Below are 16,871 nucleotides of genomic sequence, written 5' to 3'. Positions count from 1 at the left end.
AAATTTATTTTACTAAATTATGTGACTAATAAACCTTTTTGGGCGGGTGGATCTATTTTGCGGTCAATCAATCCGACTATTTAGTACGATTGGGTAGGGTGGTAGGAAAAAGAATCGATTTTTGAGACCAATCAATTCTGCTATTTAGTCAGATTGAGTTGGGTGGTACGAAGAAAAATCCATTTTTGCGATCAATCAATCCGGCTATTTAGTACGATTGGGTAGGGTGGTAGGAAAAACAATCGATTTTTGAGGCTAATCAATTATGCTATTTAGTCGGATTGAGTTGGGTGGTACGAAGAAAAATCCATTTTTGCGATCAATCAATCCGGCTATTTAGTACGATTGGGTAGGGTGGTAGGAAAAACAATCGATTTTAGAGGCCAATCAATTCTGCTATTTAGTCGGATTTAGTTGGGTGGTACGAAGAAAAATCAATTTTTGCTGTCAATCAATCCGGCTATTTAGTACGATTGGATAGGAATATCTCATCAACTTTATCGCCCTACTAATCAGGCGATTTAGTCGGTTCCTACACAATCATGCTACTCATCACCCTATTTGATAGGCCTACGAAATCGGCTTATTAATCGGCTGATGCCCAGCAAAAACTCCCATAAGCGACGTTGCAACAATAGGCCGATTAGTATGAACGAAAATCGGCCGACGCACCCTTCGCGAGCCGACTAAGTATAGTGAATAGTAGGGTGTATTTCCTATCGGGTTGAGTAAAGTTTTGAATGGTTTAAGAAAAAGTTATAAGTGATATAAATTATATGAGCATGTGAAATTTGCGAGGCGAGCAAACCCTTTAATAAGTTTTTTCGTTGAAGCGTGTTTGTTTTGTCCACCGACCGCGTGCGCGAGTTTGTTTTCACGTATTTTACGGGTTTTTTCGGGGTCTGTACGGTTTGTACTGAAGACGGACACGTCTCAATTTGTTTAAATTACTGGTAAATCCGTTAACCAATAATGCGAAATAAAGATAAAATTCGTTTCGATGACGTTGGTGACCATTATGAGCCATCGGAATCGGAAGCCGAATATGACGATGACGAAAAACAGTTGCTGAAGAAAATCCGGGACCGCAAGAAGAAAGGAGCCTTTGGGGACGACGACCAGGAAGAGGAGGTTTTGGGGTTTGACGACGATGATGATGATGATGGGGACTTCGACGATGATGAGAGTGACTTCGATGATGATATCCGGAAATTCGAGCACGACAGTGATATCGAAGGAGCCGAAGATGGGGACGACGATCTTCCGGACCGGAAAGCGTGGGGTCAGAAGGCTAGCAATTTCTACGACACCGGATATGTGGATCGGGATTATGACAGTTTGACCGCCCAAGAGGAAGAGCTGGCTCGGCTGGAAGAAATCGAAGCTATAGAAACGCAACAACGCTTGGCGAAAGAATTGAACGAGGCGGATTTCTCACTGGACGTTTTCATAACGAACAAAGAACAGGTATAATTAGCTGTGTTTTGACCTTACGGTAAATATTTACATTAAATATTACTTTTAGAGCGAAAAACCCGAAAAGGCGGAAGCCAAGAAGGTAAAAAAGAACGAAAAGAAAGAGAAAACCGAAATTCAACTGAAGGTAGATGTTTCCGATTTGAGCAAACGTCAGAAGCGGGATCTTTTCCGAAAGGAAGCGCCCGAGTTTGATGGTCTTGTGGAAGATTTTGAGCGAAACCTTCAGGAATGCCACGAATGTTTAGAACCAGTGCTTAAATATCTTACCGAACGAAACAAATCAGAGCACCCAATGGTCAAGTTGTTGCGCACTCGTTACGATCTGGCCATAAGCTATTGTAACAATATAGCTTTTTATTTGCTGTTGAAAGCGAAAAAAATTAAAGTCAAGAATCATCCAGTAGTAAAGAGAATGGTTCAGATGAAACAGCTTTTGCAGGAGCTGGACCAAAAATGTGAAGGTACCGTTAAAGAACAGGTTGAGACCATTTTAGCTCATATTCAGTGTGGAGAGGAAATCATCTTCGAAGACGTGGACGATGTTCAAGAAAAGCCAAATGAAAAAACGAAAAGGCTGGCTATTCTGGACAAGCTCGAGCAGCTTAATGATGAACAGAGTAATGAAAAATTGGGCTCAGGCGATTCTGACGAAGAAGACGAGTTGGATGAAGAGCAGCCATCGCGTAAAAAAGTTCGCATGGAAAGCGATTCAGATGAGGACGACCATGAACCGATTCCGGAAGAAGACGATGCAGCTGGGGTGGAAATCACAGCTGATGAAAAGCGAAAAATTACCTATCAAATCTCCAAGAACAAAGGACTTACGGCGCACAAACGGAAAGATCAGCGAAACATTCGGGTCAAGAACCGTCGCAAGTTCCAGAAAGCGATGGTACGCCGAAAAGGTGCAGTGCGGCCGGTGCGAACGGAAACTACGCGATACGCTGGAGAAGCAAGCGGTATCAAGGCATTCGTTCGAAGGAGCGTCAAAATCAAATAAACGGCGCTGTGATAAACGAGTTTTCTTTATTGTTACTTTTCATGTAAGTATAGTTTTTCTCTTTGTGAATTTTAACAAAACACAAATATAAGCTTATATTTAGTAACATGGATAAGTTGGTGTGTCGTTGGAACAAAAAAGAATCTTCATTGTGGGGTAACACTCTTTTAACAGAAACATCAAAGTACAACACACATGGTATATAGAAAAAGAATGATTGAAAGTTACTTCAGAAGAAGCTTCCGGAAATCTTCGTTGGATTTAGGTTTGTTGCTCACAGAGCTGCTCCCAGGTTTTGGGGCGGTAGCGGCTGTTTTTCTCAGAAGGGCTGTTGGTATCATAGTGGACAGTTTTTGTTTTACGTCTCTGAAAAAGAAAAGGAATTAAATTAGATCCTTGTAAAAAAATCTGTAAAAAAATATTACCCTTTAACAAGGTGACGTTTTCCGCCACCCAAACTAGTACCAGGTTCTGGATTGGAAGTGGAATTTTCAGCTGTCGGATTTCCTCTAGGCGGTGGCGCTGATAGAGCCACCGAAAGAGTGAAACCGTTCATCTCGTACTGATCCATGGCCATGACGGCACTTTTGGCAGCGGATTCGTTTTCAAATTCGACATAAGCAAGCCCTTTGGACTTACCACTTCGATAAAACACCACCCGAACGTCTTTCAGCTTACCGAAACGTTCGAAAAGTTTGCGAACATCCTCGTTTCCGGCCTCGAAGGGTAGTCCCTTGATAAACAACTTATTCGGTTCGAAGCTTTCCGAGTATTTAAACTTGTTCGGTCGATTGGATTTGTCTCGCGCCAGAGGCGAAATGAAAACTGGTCTCCCGTCTAACGGTCGTCGATCGAAGGTCAGCGCTTTCTGAACATCCTGACTGGTTTCAAACTCAACATAGCCAAATCCTCGACTTTTTCCACTGGAACCTTGAACGAGTTCGATAGATTTGAATTTTAGTTCTGGAAAGTTTTTACGGATGTCGTCTTCAGTCACTTCGAAACTCAGATTGCTGAAGAAAACTCGATTACTATCGCTGGTTGATTCCTCAGTTGTAGTTTCTTCCAATTTAATTCGTTTGGTAGTTTCTTCTAAGGTAGTTTCCTTTGGTCTGGAAATGGCTGGCCCAACTTGAACAGATGGTTTCTTAAATACATCTTCTCGTTTTTCAACTGGGCATTGTTGGTCGTGAACTCGTTTAAGGTTTTTCTTTTTGCTTGATTCATCTGCATCTGTTTCTTTCTTAGGATCAGATTTACGACCTTTCAGAGCTCTCTGCTGATAATTGAGCGACTTGTAATATGCTTGAATTGTGGACAAACAAATCTCCTGACAGGAAGTCAACTGTTCCAGAGATCCATTACATCTTTCGAATCTCATCCAAGCTGCCGCCAAAGTTTCCGGGTCGTTTAAATCTACAGAATTGATAGCTTTGCGGAACAATTTACGAACCGCATCCATTCCTCGTTTAGCTTCTAGCTCAGCCCATTCAATCCACAAACCAACTCTCTTCGAGTTATCAGAGCTATCCATCACACTTTGCCACAAATCTCGTCCTCTCAAGGGATCAGCCAAGGCTCCATACTCTAAGCGACCCCAAAACTGCAATATCTTACATTCTGGATCCGCTGAATCTCCCCAGGTGCGACCCAGCTGATTCCACGCTAGCTCGAAATTCGATCGCAATATATCACGCTCTTTTTCGTCCTCAAAATTGGCATGCCTTCTCAAATACGTCAAATACTCCAGCCATACTTTTACTGCTGGTTCCGGAGCCTGAAACTCCACCGTAGCAACCTCTTCCATAATCTTCAGAATATCTTCCCGCGTTCCTTTCTCTCGTTCCACAATTCTTAACTTCTCAACGTACAACTCCGCACTCCAGGGGCAGTTTCTCAATGCCCGATTTACAACATCGAGCGTCGTTTGAGAAAATACCGGCGAAGTAGGAAGCTCTTCGACATCCGGTGGATACCGATCCAAATACTTCAAGTAATCACACCATACGCTCGGATCCAAACAGCAGTCCGCGACAGATCGCTCGTAAAGAACCTGCATCTCATCTTCGCCCAACAACGATCGACACTCCTTAATGTACTCCCGGTAAAGTTCAGCCCTCTCCTGATGACAATGTGGCTCCAAAGCCACCAACCGATTCTCGAAGGGTATCATCCGCTGGAGCAATTCCTTCGCCTGCTTATAGCGCCGTTCAAACTTTTCCGGATTCAAATCTTCCAACGTATCTTTGTACTTTTCGCACAGCAGTTTGTACTCAATGTAGGAGTCTTCCATGTTTTTCAACGGAATCTTCAGTTCCTGCTCGTAAATCCGAGCCAAACGATTAATTTCCTTTGAGGTCTCTCCATTTTTGGCTAGGAAATCTTCCCGATAAGCTTCAAATACGTTGCGACCCTTGGTCGTGTGCAAGCCATAGGTCGGGATGAGGACATCCCAAATTTGCTCAGCCAATTCCCGGTCCCCTTTGGCCGCCAGAGCTGCATATTCCGTGGCCACCTCGACCGAGTAGTAATCTCCCAGAGCTCTCCGAAACAGCTGATCCACCTGCTTTAGCTGATCCGGCGAGGAAGCCAGCGCCACTTCAATACGCAACCAGCGCAACCAAATCTCCGGCGAAAGTGGATACATGGCCGCGAAAATTTCTGCACTCTGACGAATCTTTTCCAAATCGGTCATTTTGCTGCAAAAGAAAATTTAAAAATTTGAATGATCTCGATTAATTTTTGTATAATTACTCTACAATCTTCAACATACTGAGCAAGATCCAACAGCTGCACATACAGATCGTAGTTGTACTTGTCTTCCTGAATCTTTCCCAGTAGTTCCAGGTACTGCTTAATTTGATAGGCCTCTTCTCCGGCGTCATAATCATCATCGTCCTCATCGGAGTCTTCCTCGTCCTGTTCCATTTCATCGCTGGAACCGTCTGCCGAATCAGCATCATCGCCTTCCACATTACTGGACCGACCGGTTTTCAATGCTGTAGCGTCGTCACCATCGGTCGCGGTTTTAGGATCGTCCTTTTTCATGAGGAATGAGAAAACAATGTTTATACCTCTGAATCGTGGTCTTACTCAAGTCTCTCTCACCTTTCCTTCCGGTACAATTTCCATTTCGGCGTCCGACATTTCCACAAAAGTTTGGATTACTGAAGTATTTAACCATAGAAAATTGAACTAACTGGTTCTTTCTAATCGTTTGTTTACGCTTCGCGCACTATCGAGCTGCCTTTTCTGTTGTGTTGTATCTAATCATAACCTCAATGTTTTAGAATTTGAGATGAAGGTGTTCTTAATAACATAATTTGTTATTTTATTTATATACTGTGGTTCGATTACAGTGGGCCTACAGTAGATTTTTTAAAATTAAAATTAACTAAAAAAAAAGACAGTTCAGTGAATTATTCCAATGCTCAGAGATTGAAATAACATATGTAAATCAACGAAAAAAGCGATGAACATTGTTGGAAGTTTAACCAAAATTTTTCGACACTGAAAATACAAAGATTCTCAAAATACGCAAAAATAACTGGCGAAACTTTTGAATTTTTCTTTATACCGTGAACGGCCCTAATTCTGCGCATTTTCATATTCAAACAGAAATATTTCAAGATGTGATGAACAAAATATTCATGAAAAAAGCTTAATCTCTTCAGTCACTGTTTATCTTCAAAATGAGAAATTGAATAAATCAAAATAAATGTAGGAAGCAAACGTTGAAAAATGGCCGGCGTTAGCAGTACAGCTCAAGCGTTAGGAAAACAAAAAGATCAAATGAAACCGTTTTAAACAGAATTTTCTCATTGGAAATGCCTTTACGTGAAAGATAAAATCATTCTGAACATGACTGCCAAAAAAATTTAGATAAAAATGGTTTTTCAAATCAAAACAATGATTTAAGCAATGCGCAGAATTTGACACCATTTGTTTACTTATGTTCCTAATGCGCAGAATGAAAAGCACCGGAGAGAACTGATGTTTAAGTTGCAAGGAATTGAATGCAGGGAGTTAGGAGACGTTTAATTACAGTTTTCTAATAAGTTTTATGAAGATAGGGTATCCGTAAAGTTGTTGGGAGTTTCTTAGGAATCCCTTCGAATCTACATGTTTTGTTGACAAAAAATAGAAAATCTTGATTTCCGTTCTCTATCGTGTTCGCGTGTTAATCGTTCAGTTCCAACTGTACAGACTGTTCCGACATACACAAGCGGTTCCGGCGGGCCGCGGAATCGTCCCAGCTGGGGGAACTACGCGAAGCTTCTCTCGATTCACCCGCTTACTCGCACTCGTTGACTAACTGATACTGACTGATAGTAAGCCAAATGAAGCAGCGCGTAGTTCCCCCAGCTGGGGCGATTTTGTGACCCGCCGGAACTGCTTCTGTATGTCGGAATAGTCTGCACTGCACACCAACGAAAAAAGTTAGTTTGACCAGATCCGGCGAACAACATGATCGGTCAACAAATATTTGGTAAGCGAGCTGCAGGAAAAAAGCATCTGTAAGAAATAGTGAAAGAAAGTGTCACATAAGCTTCAAAGATCCAAGGCTTGAATTGGCCCTTTTTCATATTTTGCAATTTGCAATAGCGTTAAACATGCTTTTTAATACATTTTAAGTAAATTAAATGTTGGTCTTATCAGTACGGAGGGGTATATTGGTTTTATTTGGGTGCGCAGAATATGGGACATATGCGCAGAATTAGGAACAAATAGAAAATAGTGCGCAGAATAAGGGCCACTTGCATTTTTCCCAAATGTTGTAAATAATCCACATTTTTGTTCCAAAATTGAGCTCTGATTATTTTTGCCGTTAAGTTTGTTATACCGTATTTTTTTTCACCTGGAGGCAAACTAGAGGCAACCTAGGTTCGCTCTAACTGCTGTCATCGTGCTCATTTATTGCTCGAGAGGCAACCTAGGTTCGCTCGAAAAACGGACGGAGTCGCCCCGAGAAGAAAGTCAGTTTTGCGAGAAGTTCCAATACTCTCAACGTTGTTGTCAAAACATTAAACAGCTGTTTTTGGCTGAAAGCAAAACAGTTGAAATAATGAATTGGAAAATGATTATTGCCGCGATTTTGAACCTCTCAGCCAAGCAAAATCGTACTATCTGCTGTCCAGTGCAATCCGGACACGAAACAAGGCAATCCGGATGTGAAGAACCGAATGAAGAAATCCAGAAGGGAGAACAAAATGACAGCTGCATGTAAACATTGCGCTCACGCTATTTTTTTTTAAACTCAAAATTAAGTAGTTTTAGTTCAAAACAGCACTTCAGTGGCATCCCTCAACTTTGAGTTTGTCTGGGCAATAGCAAAACTAAGTTCTGATAGGCATACTCAATACTAAGTTCGGCAGCCGAACTCGAATTTATCCTTTCTTTTTTCGAGGGTAGCTTATTTTCAGGGAATTAAAGGATGATTAAAATTTTTTGTACCCGGATGTTGCTGTTCCGGTACATTCACTGTATTTGCTTAATTTTTATTACATTCTTCCGCGCCTTAAAGTTAAAATATATTGTGTTCTCAGCATGCGTAAATTTTGTGTTTTTGCTCGCGTTTTTTTTTAAATTAAATTTATCCTGTTGCTGCCAGACATGCTGAGAACTGAAGTGTCCATTACCAGGGGGCTCTTTCGAGCTTTTTGGTGTGGGGGAGTGTGGCGGGCCAAAAAAAAAAAAATTTTTTTTATTTATAACAATCAAAATTACATTTGTTCAAATAAAGGTTGAGCGATTTTTTTCCAATTTTCTGTCCAACGTAATTGTTGAAAATCTTTCAAACTTGTATGGATAGTTTCCTTTTGATTACTCAATTATTTTGTGTAATTTATGATACAACACACGAGTTCCGATTTTATCAAAAACACTGAACAAACAAGTACTTTACCCAACTTTTCATCAACCGAATGCTAAACTTAGCAAAAAAATGCAATTCATGAAGGATGAAGGACAGAGAATTGAAAAAATGTGTAAACATCAAGTCTTTTTAAAGCCGTCCACACTTACCCCAGGCAGGGGTTGGAGACAAAATTTTAGTTTTTTGTAAATAAACACTTTTTTCTTCATCTTTAACCGCCGTTTCTTTTCCTAACTGGTTGTTTGGAATGTAAGGATTGTTTCAATGTAGAGTTTTTCATCAAGAGCCAGCTAGTTTACGAGAAATTGGCAATTGAAAAAGATGCACATCACCTCGACATCGTAGGTGAAAATAGGAAATTCGCAAAAAAGTCGTTGTAAACATCCGTTATTGTCGGAATTCTATCTTTTTTACAGTTATTGGATAGATTACTAGTAAATTGAACATTCTGCATTAAAAATTTGAGAAAATAGTGCACAGTATTGTTTTAATAGCCATCGTCCACACTTACCCCGCGTCCACACTTACCCCGGTGTACCTTACACAGAAAAAAAATCTGAATCCTTAACAACACTGAAATTGAAAAGCCTTTAATATTACATGACATCGAATGCGATTTATTGATGTAAATTTATGGATTGAAAAAAGTTGAATCCATAATAGCACTGAATTCTAATGACATGAATATTACCTGACACGGAACGCGATTATTTTATGTAAATTTCCATCACATATGATGTAAATAAAAAGAAGCATCACATATGACGTAATTTTCAGTGCGAATTAAATATTACACGTCTTAAATATTTACATGTCTTTCAAATTTTACACGTCTGTTGAAATTCATAGACGTGTAATATTCAACTCGCTCTGAAAATTTCTTCATATGTGATGCTTTTTTTTTCGTTACATCATATATGCTGTAATTTTACAAATGGAGCCATGGAGTTTATTTAATATTACATTACACTGAACGCGATAATGTCATGTAAAAATAAAAACTGTCAAAAACAGGAACACAAATGTAAACAGAGTGTTTAGTCAAGTCTTGATCCTAAGTATTTTGTTAAAGCAGTTAGCTTCTCAGTCCATCGATATCGTTGGTTCCGGATATCTCCGAAAAGAAGCGGCAGCGGAAGTGGTACTGGAAGCGGCCCAACACTACTCTGCATGCTTAGATCCGGTACTTCGAAAGAAATTGAAAGGTGGTGAAAGTGCCTTTTAAAATTAATGAATCATTAAAATTTGTTTGTAGATTAATAAAGTAAATGAAATTTATTATTAAAAGATTGTTTCTTATAAAAAGATGAAAAAACTCCATTGAATCTGGTCAATAAAAAAGTAAACAAAACGAATTCCAATAGGATTTTTCCTGAATTCAGTAGCTTTAAAATTTACATCACTTTCATATTACACGCTGCATAATATTACAGGCGTGTAATATATAACTGGCACTGAAAGTTCCGTCATATATGATGCTTCTTTTTATTTACATCATATGTGATGTAATTTTCCAGATTTTTTTGGTAGTGTGTTACTTAACTTTAAGTTCATAGAATCGAACTATGTTTTGAACCACGGTCGTACTTAATTTTGAGTTAAAATAAAAGAGCGTGTGATTGTGATTCACATAAATTAAAACTTGAATGATCGTCTGATTTGAGGCTGGGTCGTTCGGCCGAAAGTCATGAGGCCGAAAGCCATTCAGCCGAAGGTCATTCAGCCGATGGACGTTAGGCCGAATGGGCTATCTGGCCGAAAAGGCCACTAGGCCGAATGGGTTATTCGGCCGACGGTTATTTAGCCGAATGCTGTTAGGCCGAAAGGACGCAAGGCCGAAAGGATGTTCGGCCGAATGATCACTAGGCCGAAAGGTTATAAAGCCGAATGGTTATTAGACCGAATGGTCATTAGGCCGAATAGTCGTAAGGCCGAATGGTCAATAGGCCGAATGGTCATTAGGCCGAATGGTCATTAGGCCGAATGGTCGTAAGGCCGAATGGTCGCAAGGCCGAATGGTCGCAAGGCCGAATGGTCGCAAGGCCGAATGGTCGCAAGGCCGAATGGTCGTCAGGCCGAATGGATGCTAGGGTGAAAGGTCGTAAGGCTGAATGGCTGTTAGGCCGAATGGTCGTTTGGCCGAATGGCTGTTAGGCCGAATGTTCAAAGGCCGAATGGTCATTAGGTCGAATGATCACAAGGCAATCCATTAGGCCTGATGACCATTCGGCTTGATGACTATTCGGCCTAACGACCATTCGGCCTAACTACTGATCGGCCTAACTACTGATCGGCCTAACTACTGAGCGGCCCGACATGCAAGAAAGCGATAATATGTCTTCTAGTCCTAGCATAAATTCGGTTCAACGACCATTCAGCCTAGTGGCTATTCGGCTTAACGATCTTCTAGCATCCATTCGGCCCGACGATCATTCGGCCAAATGACCATTCGGCCTAACGATCTTTCGGCTTAGCATCCATTCGGCCCAACGACCATTCGGCCTTGTGACCATTCGGCCTAATGACCATTCGGCCTAGTGACCATTCGGCCTAATGACCATTCGGCCTAATGACCATTCGGACTAATGACCATTCGGCTTAATGACCATTTGGCCAAATGACCATTCGGCCGAATGACCATTCGGCCTAATGATCATTCGGCCTAATGACCATTCGGCCTATCGCCCATTCGGCCTGATGACCATTCGGCCAAATAACCTTCGGCCTAATGTCGCATTCGGCCTATTGTCCTATTCGGCCGAACATCCGTCGGCCTTTCAACCCATTCGGCCTAGCGACCTTCGGCCTAACATTTTTCGGCCTATCGGCCTTCGGCCGAATGTCCGGCCCCCGTCTGATTTCGTTCAATTTTATCATTTGAAGCTTATTCTAAACTTTGTCGAGATTTACCGTTATAAATCAACTGTGGTAATCACAGATGTTCACTTATCGCGTGGGCGAACGAGAGACGTCAAAAAGCTATCGTTTCTGTTCCAACTCTCAAAATCCATCCGATCGTGCTTGAGTGTGGAAGCATTTTCTTGTTACCAGCAGCAAAGCATAGCTTAAAAAATAATTCAATCATCTTCAATTTGCCAAGAGCAATCGAAGAAATTAGCATAACTTAGAAGAATATTTGCATCGCGTGTGCTTTGCCTGTCTACCTCCTAGATTAAAGCCAGTGTTATTACGGTTAATTGGTGTCCAAAATGTTGAAGCTGATTACATCACGCTGTGCTCAGTTAAAAATTCGCGAGGGCATCTTGGCAGCTGTCAGCAGCAGCAGCAGCAGCAAAACCAGTTTCGTCGCATTGTCATCCAATGGGTACCATCAGCAGCAGCAGTCTCAGCGCCAGCTACACAACAGCCTAATTTCTCCCCAAAGAAATCTGTCTACGTCCAACCCGAAGCTGCAAAGTGAAGAGTAAGAATATTTTTACTTATCGGGAATCTTATCTGCACTGTTATTCTGCTTATAAGTGCATTGATACACTGTATTGATTACGACAATGCTAATGTTTAGATTAGGCACAGACCCTAGCTAGATGAAGGGCATGGAGGAAAACTTGAGCGGGGGTGTTTGAATTAGGTTTTTTTTATTTCTTTTTTCGAACTGAAGGTATGTTACGAAATCGCTTCAGTCCAGTTGCCGTTGACTGGAAGGTAATGTTTGGTACCTACATCAATCGCATGGAACACATAAACCTTTTAAGCAATAGCTCCATACGCAGATGTCTACGGCGAGACTGACTTTAAGCCTGAAAGCATACGATTGTTTTACATTATTATTGATGGCCTGTGTCGTACTGAATCTGTTAAACAATGAACCATAAAATTGTTGCCATCACCAAGCCAGACGGAGCCACAATTTGATTGTTATCTTCGTTGAGTAAATTTATTTTAACAATTAACGGATGGAGCATTTTGTCGAGAAAAATTTGCAAGTTAAGGAATCGCTGCAGAGTGCAGTAACTTTTGGAAGCTCTAAATTGAGGTGGTAGGCAACATTGGCGTTCAATTTCATAATTCAAAACTGTTTCATAAATTTTAAAGATCCTAAATACAGTGAAAATTAACCGATTTCCTATATTGTTTTTCACTCATAGAATGTCGAATAAAAATAAGTTCAAAAATCGATACCAACTGGAAAAATGCTTGTATCATTAAATCAAATTTCGACTCTAGCAAGACAAATAACCAGCTCAAAAATTCCTGAACTGAAACGCTTTGATTTGATTCAATAAACAAATCCAATGGCTTCGATTATTGTTTACAGTTTGCTCCAACGTTCTTGTAAATTTGTTATCAGGAAAAATATATAACTGACACTATCACTGACTAAGTTCAATGGAAGATACTGTTTTTCATTGATTTAACGCTTTCTTTGTTAGGTTTCAACATTTCTCTAAAAGTTCCAATGAAGATATTTATCTAGTGAATTTAATCAAACTTGAAAACTGCATTTCGATAGACTTAAAATTGGTAAACGAGGGTAACCAAAATAGGTTTTGAAATGGCAATTCACCCGTTTCATCATCATTAGAAATTCGCTTATTACAGGATTAATCCAATTCCTTTTTTTGGTATTTGCTCCTTTAAACGGAGATAAGTGCTATTTCCATGTGCAGAGTCATTCCAATTGAAATGTAAACAACTTAAAACATTATAATCCAAATCGAAAGCTGAACTTGATAAATTTTGTTATCAATGGTTGGAGCTGACAACGAACAAAAAGTGTCAAATCACCGACTTTATCGAACGGTTCTAGCAACAACCTTATCTCAACACTTTATTTTTTATACCTCCTTTTTTCAGGGTTGAAATCACATTTGTCCGCTCGAGTGGCGACCGGATAAAGGTGAAGGGCAAGCTCGGAGACTCGCTGCTGGACGTGGTCGTCAACAACCAGATCGACCTGGACGGATTCGGTGCGTGCGAGGGAACGCTGACTTGCTCCACGTGCCACCTCATCTTCTCCAAGGCCGATTACGATGCGCTACCGGAGAAACCGAGCGATGAAGAGCTGGACATGCTGGATCTGGCCTACGAACTGACCGATACTAGCCGGTTGGGGTGCCAGATTGTGCTGACTAAGCAGCTTGAAGGGCTGGTGGTACGGGTTCCGTCGACAATTAACGATGCCAGAAAGTAACGATGTCCTATGGGCGGGCATAATCCTCTTCACGTCTAGAGTTTAAGGTAAGGTGGTGGGATTGTGTGCTTCTGAGGCGCAAATGAGCGTGAACGATCAATGGATGAACGAGAGTTACTCACCGTAAGGCACACCATTTCTGTTCCAGTTCCGTCTAGATAGTTTTTATTTTTCTTTATTTTTTTTTCAATGACACCATTATGTGCTTTGTATTGATGCAAAATGGAGCCATCTTGATGTAGAAATTCCTCATATAGCTTGAAGCCAACGACAACATTTGAATGATGTCTGCAAGTTAGCTGTTTGTTAGATCGGCAAATTGTAACTTGAAGTACGTACGTTTGTGTTCGCGAATGGAAGTATAGATTTGATAGTGTTATTTTCAAAATCTTGTTGAACAAATATAAAGTTATATAAATATTTTAGAGGAACTGTGCGTTAATGTATCCAAACGTGATGTATCACTTCCGTCTGGTAAGTTTGAGCTAAACCTCGTTTTTAAGATATGACATTTCTGATGATGCTAGAACGAATAGTAGAATGTCGCTAAAATACCGGTATAGACAGATGTATCAAGTGGCCACAAACGTTGATCTGAGCATTTCGGACAACAGTACGAGGCATTTTCGTTCCAGTTTTTGCATTTGAATTTGATCATCGCTTCTTTCCTCGGCGCATAAATAAAATTTTGACTACGGAAGAATCAGGCATCAGTAGTTCGTCTTTTGCGTTAACTCGTCAAGATAATATTGGTCAACTTGGATTCCTCTCTCATCTGGTGCAAAACATACGCTACCTCTATGAGTTACCCTTTCAAAACACACTTTCTGGTTTTTTTTGCGACAACTTCCCGGTCAAACTCATAGCGCAGGACTCATTGCTTGACTCCAGTCAGCTTTAAAGTCTTGGTCGTACATGGCAAATCTTCCGATTAGGATTGGTCGATCTTGGATCGATCCTTGGTAGATCGATCTTTTCAACTCCGATTTTCGATTTTTTGAATCGATTCTTCGGCCAGGAAAAAATCGATTAGATCGGTTTATTTTCGATTCGATCTTTCGATCTTTTTTTCTTATTTAGGGAAAATAAGGGTATAATGGCCTCCTTAAGGAGGACGCTTATTTAACCATAGAAAACAGCTATAACATGTGAGTTACATCATTTTTGTTCAAACACTAAAAAAGTCAATTTAATAACTGGACGAAACTTGAAAATAGTAGATATAAACGTTTAAAATTGAATCTTAATTTTGTGTGACGAAATCTGAAAATCGGACACTATAGGGGCAGTATAAGCACCATCAATCGGGGCACGATTTGCGTTTTCTGTCGTAGAATCTAGCAGCGAATTTCATATAATGAGCTCTATAATTCCGTTGACTTCATTATATGAAATTCGCTAGCAGCGAATTTCATATAATGAAGTCAACGGAATTATAGAGCTGCAGCTTGACTAGTTTACATCTGAGGGTTTACCTATTGGTAAGGTGTCGGAGATAATCAGAAAACTCGAGTTCAATTCCTGATCGAGCCGAATTTTTTTTTTCCATTGAGTATTCATGATCAGTTTAAAAAAAAAATTAATTCATTTCAATACAATTTAGAAAATTATTTCCAAATCTAGTGAATTGTGTGCAGCATGGTGTTTGTGATTGATTAGAATAAAAAAAATTTGCTAGAATTCGCCCATCTTTAGAAATAAACAAAAGTGATTTTCCAAAAATTACTTTTTTCAAAAATTTAAATAAATGTGATTCTTGTTTTTTTCGCATATTTTGTTCGATACCTCACATTAACATTAAAAATCTCAATAAGAATTCCTTGAAATAATTTCAATTAAACTATAAATTATTTACATTACATTACTTAGAAATATCCTCTCATCCAACGGGTTCGACACATTCATGAAGAAGGCTGGCCAGAAGATAGGAAACCGATACCAAACCGTAGCTACCGAAACCACAGCTACAGGAGGCCACCACCGGACCCTAATGGAACACTGATATCGAAGAATAAACCCTACAAACCCCTTCCTTTTCCCTTATTAAAATTTTGTTTTTTTTTTTTTTTTTAACTGTTGAGTCGCCGCGACTATTACGGCCCCCCTCCCTACTAACCAGTGATACAAAGACCCTCGGCACATTTAAACTTTGTAAAAGTAAAAGGCCTTTAATAAACTAGTTGTAAATAAAAAAAAAAAAAAATACTTAGAAATATCAAAGCGTTTCCGAGATATTCGGATTTTTACTAGTGTTGTTTTAAAACACTAACTTCGGTTCACCTTACATAAAAGCGCTTGAATTTTTTTCCTTTCCATATGAAGAAGGGTTATACGAATCTTGCGCTTTTTTTGCATATTTTTCATAAAAAGCAGGTTCCTCTTGTTACAAATGGAAAAGATCGATTAATCGGAGATCGATCTTCAAGCTCCGATTTTTTAGATGGATCGATCCCAGAACCGTTCATCTGAATCGATCTTGGAGATCGATCCTTTCCCGAAGATCGAACAATCCTACTTCCGATCATTTCCGCTCTCTCATTCAAAGGCCCTGTTAAATGGAGATACTTCAACTCCCGATTCAGTCAGCAGCTTCACGGATAGGCATCTGATTTAGAGCTTGCACTCACTCTTCGTTTCCCGAGGTAAAATAGTGTATGCATGAGCAATCTTCAACTGCTGTTTCTTCGGTCTCTCAGTAGCAATGATCTCATCAGACCATCTAACCTCCTCGGGTTTGAGATTCCCTACCATCTTTGCCTTACCCCCTGGTCTTGTCCATTCTAAGTGGCTCAAGGAAGATATTCGCTTGGCAGACTTGCGCAAGACTAGCGAGGTTCATTACATGAGGTTTTAGCAATCAGTTTTGTAGGTAGATTTCACTGCGCTCACTCACACGGCGTTCGTAAATTGATTTTTTTGGGCGAGCATTCAGTCGATCGATTATTTTGGTAGACGTCAAATCACCTTTCAAAACTTTTGCATACAGTTATAATTTACAAACGCCAGTTACAAAAATAATCACTACGACCGAGTAAACCAATTTCGAACGCTTCGTAAGTCAGCAGGTTCACTTTAAAGAACAGATTCTAATTGTGTCGAACGTCTACTTTCTTCAGGTTTACTCATGGCCTCAAATTTTCCTTGTACTGCGCTTTGATGAGATGATCTACCTTTCCGAGACTTTGCCCAAATGTTTAAATGGTAATTGATATCCTTTTTTCGACTCGAACTTTCGACGCCTAAGATCGCTGCAAATAATCCGTTTCCGCTACTTCTTTAAGTCTAGAGGCAGAAGGTTTAAGCCTTATTCCACAGCCTAATGCTAAGGAAGGGTGACACACATATAAAAATATCCTCCCTTTCCT

The 16,871-nt window shown here is 40.1% G+C and overlaps 3 protein-coding genes across 3 annotated transcripts; 2 read left to right on the top strand and 1 right to left on the bottom strand.

The window, feature by feature from the left end:
- The first annotated feature begins 816 nt into the window (after positions 1-816).
- Positions 817-2,585, top strand: LOC129759424 (something about silencing protein 10). The gene is made up of 2 exons (XM_055756870.1): positions 817-1,467; positions 1,526-2,585. Exons 1-2 carry the CDS (start codon positions 973-975, stop codon positions 2,477-2,479), a joined length of 1,449 nt encoding a protein of 482 aa, XP_055612845.1. The 5' UTR covers positions 817-972; the 3' UTR covers positions 2,480-2,585.
- LOC129759423 (squamous cell carcinoma antigen recognized by T-cells 3) lies at positions 2,487-5,746 on the bottom strand. Its single transcript, XM_055756869.1, has 4 exons — positions 5,588-5,746; positions 5,253-5,518; positions 2,905-5,178; positions 2,487-2,845 (listed from the first exon to the last, which is right to left on the bottom strand). The coding sequence occupies exons 1-4, from the start codon at positions 5,624-5,626 to the stop codon at positions 2,704-2,706; spliced, it is 2,721 nt and encodes a 906-aa protein (XP_055612844.1). The 5' UTR covers positions 5,627-5,746; the 3' UTR covers positions 2,487-2,703.
- A 5,591-nt stretch (positions 5,747-11,337) lies between these two features.
- Positions 11,338-13,931, top strand: LOC129759425 (adrenodoxin-like protein 2, mitochondrial). Its single transcript, XM_055756872.1, has 2 exons — positions 11,338-11,778; positions 13,170-13,931. Exons 1-2 carry the CDS (start codon positions 11,564-11,566, stop codon positions 13,504-13,506), a joined length of 552 nt encoding a protein of 183 aa, XP_055612847.1. The 5' UTR covers positions 11,338-11,563; the 3' UTR covers positions 13,507-13,931.
- The last annotated feature ends 2,940 nt before the right edge of the window (positions 13,932-16,871 follow it).

This window comes from Uranotaenia lowii, unplaced genomic scaffold (genome assembly GCF_029784155.1).
Source record: "Uranotaenia lowii strain MFRU-FL unplaced genomic scaffold, ASM2978415v1 HiC_scaffold_154, whole genome shotgun sequence".
NCBI classification, from domain to species: Eukaryota; Metazoa; Arthropoda; class Insecta; order Diptera; family Culicidae; genus Uranotaenia; species Uranotaenia lowii.
This window is presented reverse-complemented; position numbering and strand designations above follow the sequence as displayed.

Coding starts and splice junctions, on each gene's coding strand:
- LOC129759424 (XM_055756870.1), top strand. CDS start 973: ATGCGAAATAAAGATAAAATTCGTTTCGATGACGTTGGTGACCATTAT. Junction 1,468..1,525: donor TCATAACGAACAAAGAACAG/GTATAATTAGCT, acceptor TATTACTTTTAG/AGCGAAAAACCCGAAAAGGC.
- LOC129759423 (XM_055756869.1), bottom strand. CDS start 5,626: ATGTCGGACGCCGAAATGGAAATTGTACCGGAAGGAAAG. Junction 5,179..5,252: donor CAGCTGTTGGATCTTGCTCA/GTATGTTGAAGA, acceptor TTTCTTTTGCAG/CAAAATGACCGATTTGGAAA. Junction 2,846..2,904: donor AAACGTCACCTTGTTAAAGG/GTAATATTTTTT, acceptor TTTCTTTTTCAG/AGACGTAAAACAAAAACTGT.
- LOC129759425 (XM_055756872.1), top strand. CDS start 11,564: ATGTTGAAGCTGATTACATCACGCTGTGCTCAGTTAAAAATTCGCGAG. Junction 11,779..13,169: donor CCGAAGCTGCAAAGTGAAGA/GTAAGAATATTT, acceptor TCCTTTTTTCAG/GGTTGAAATCACATTTGTCC.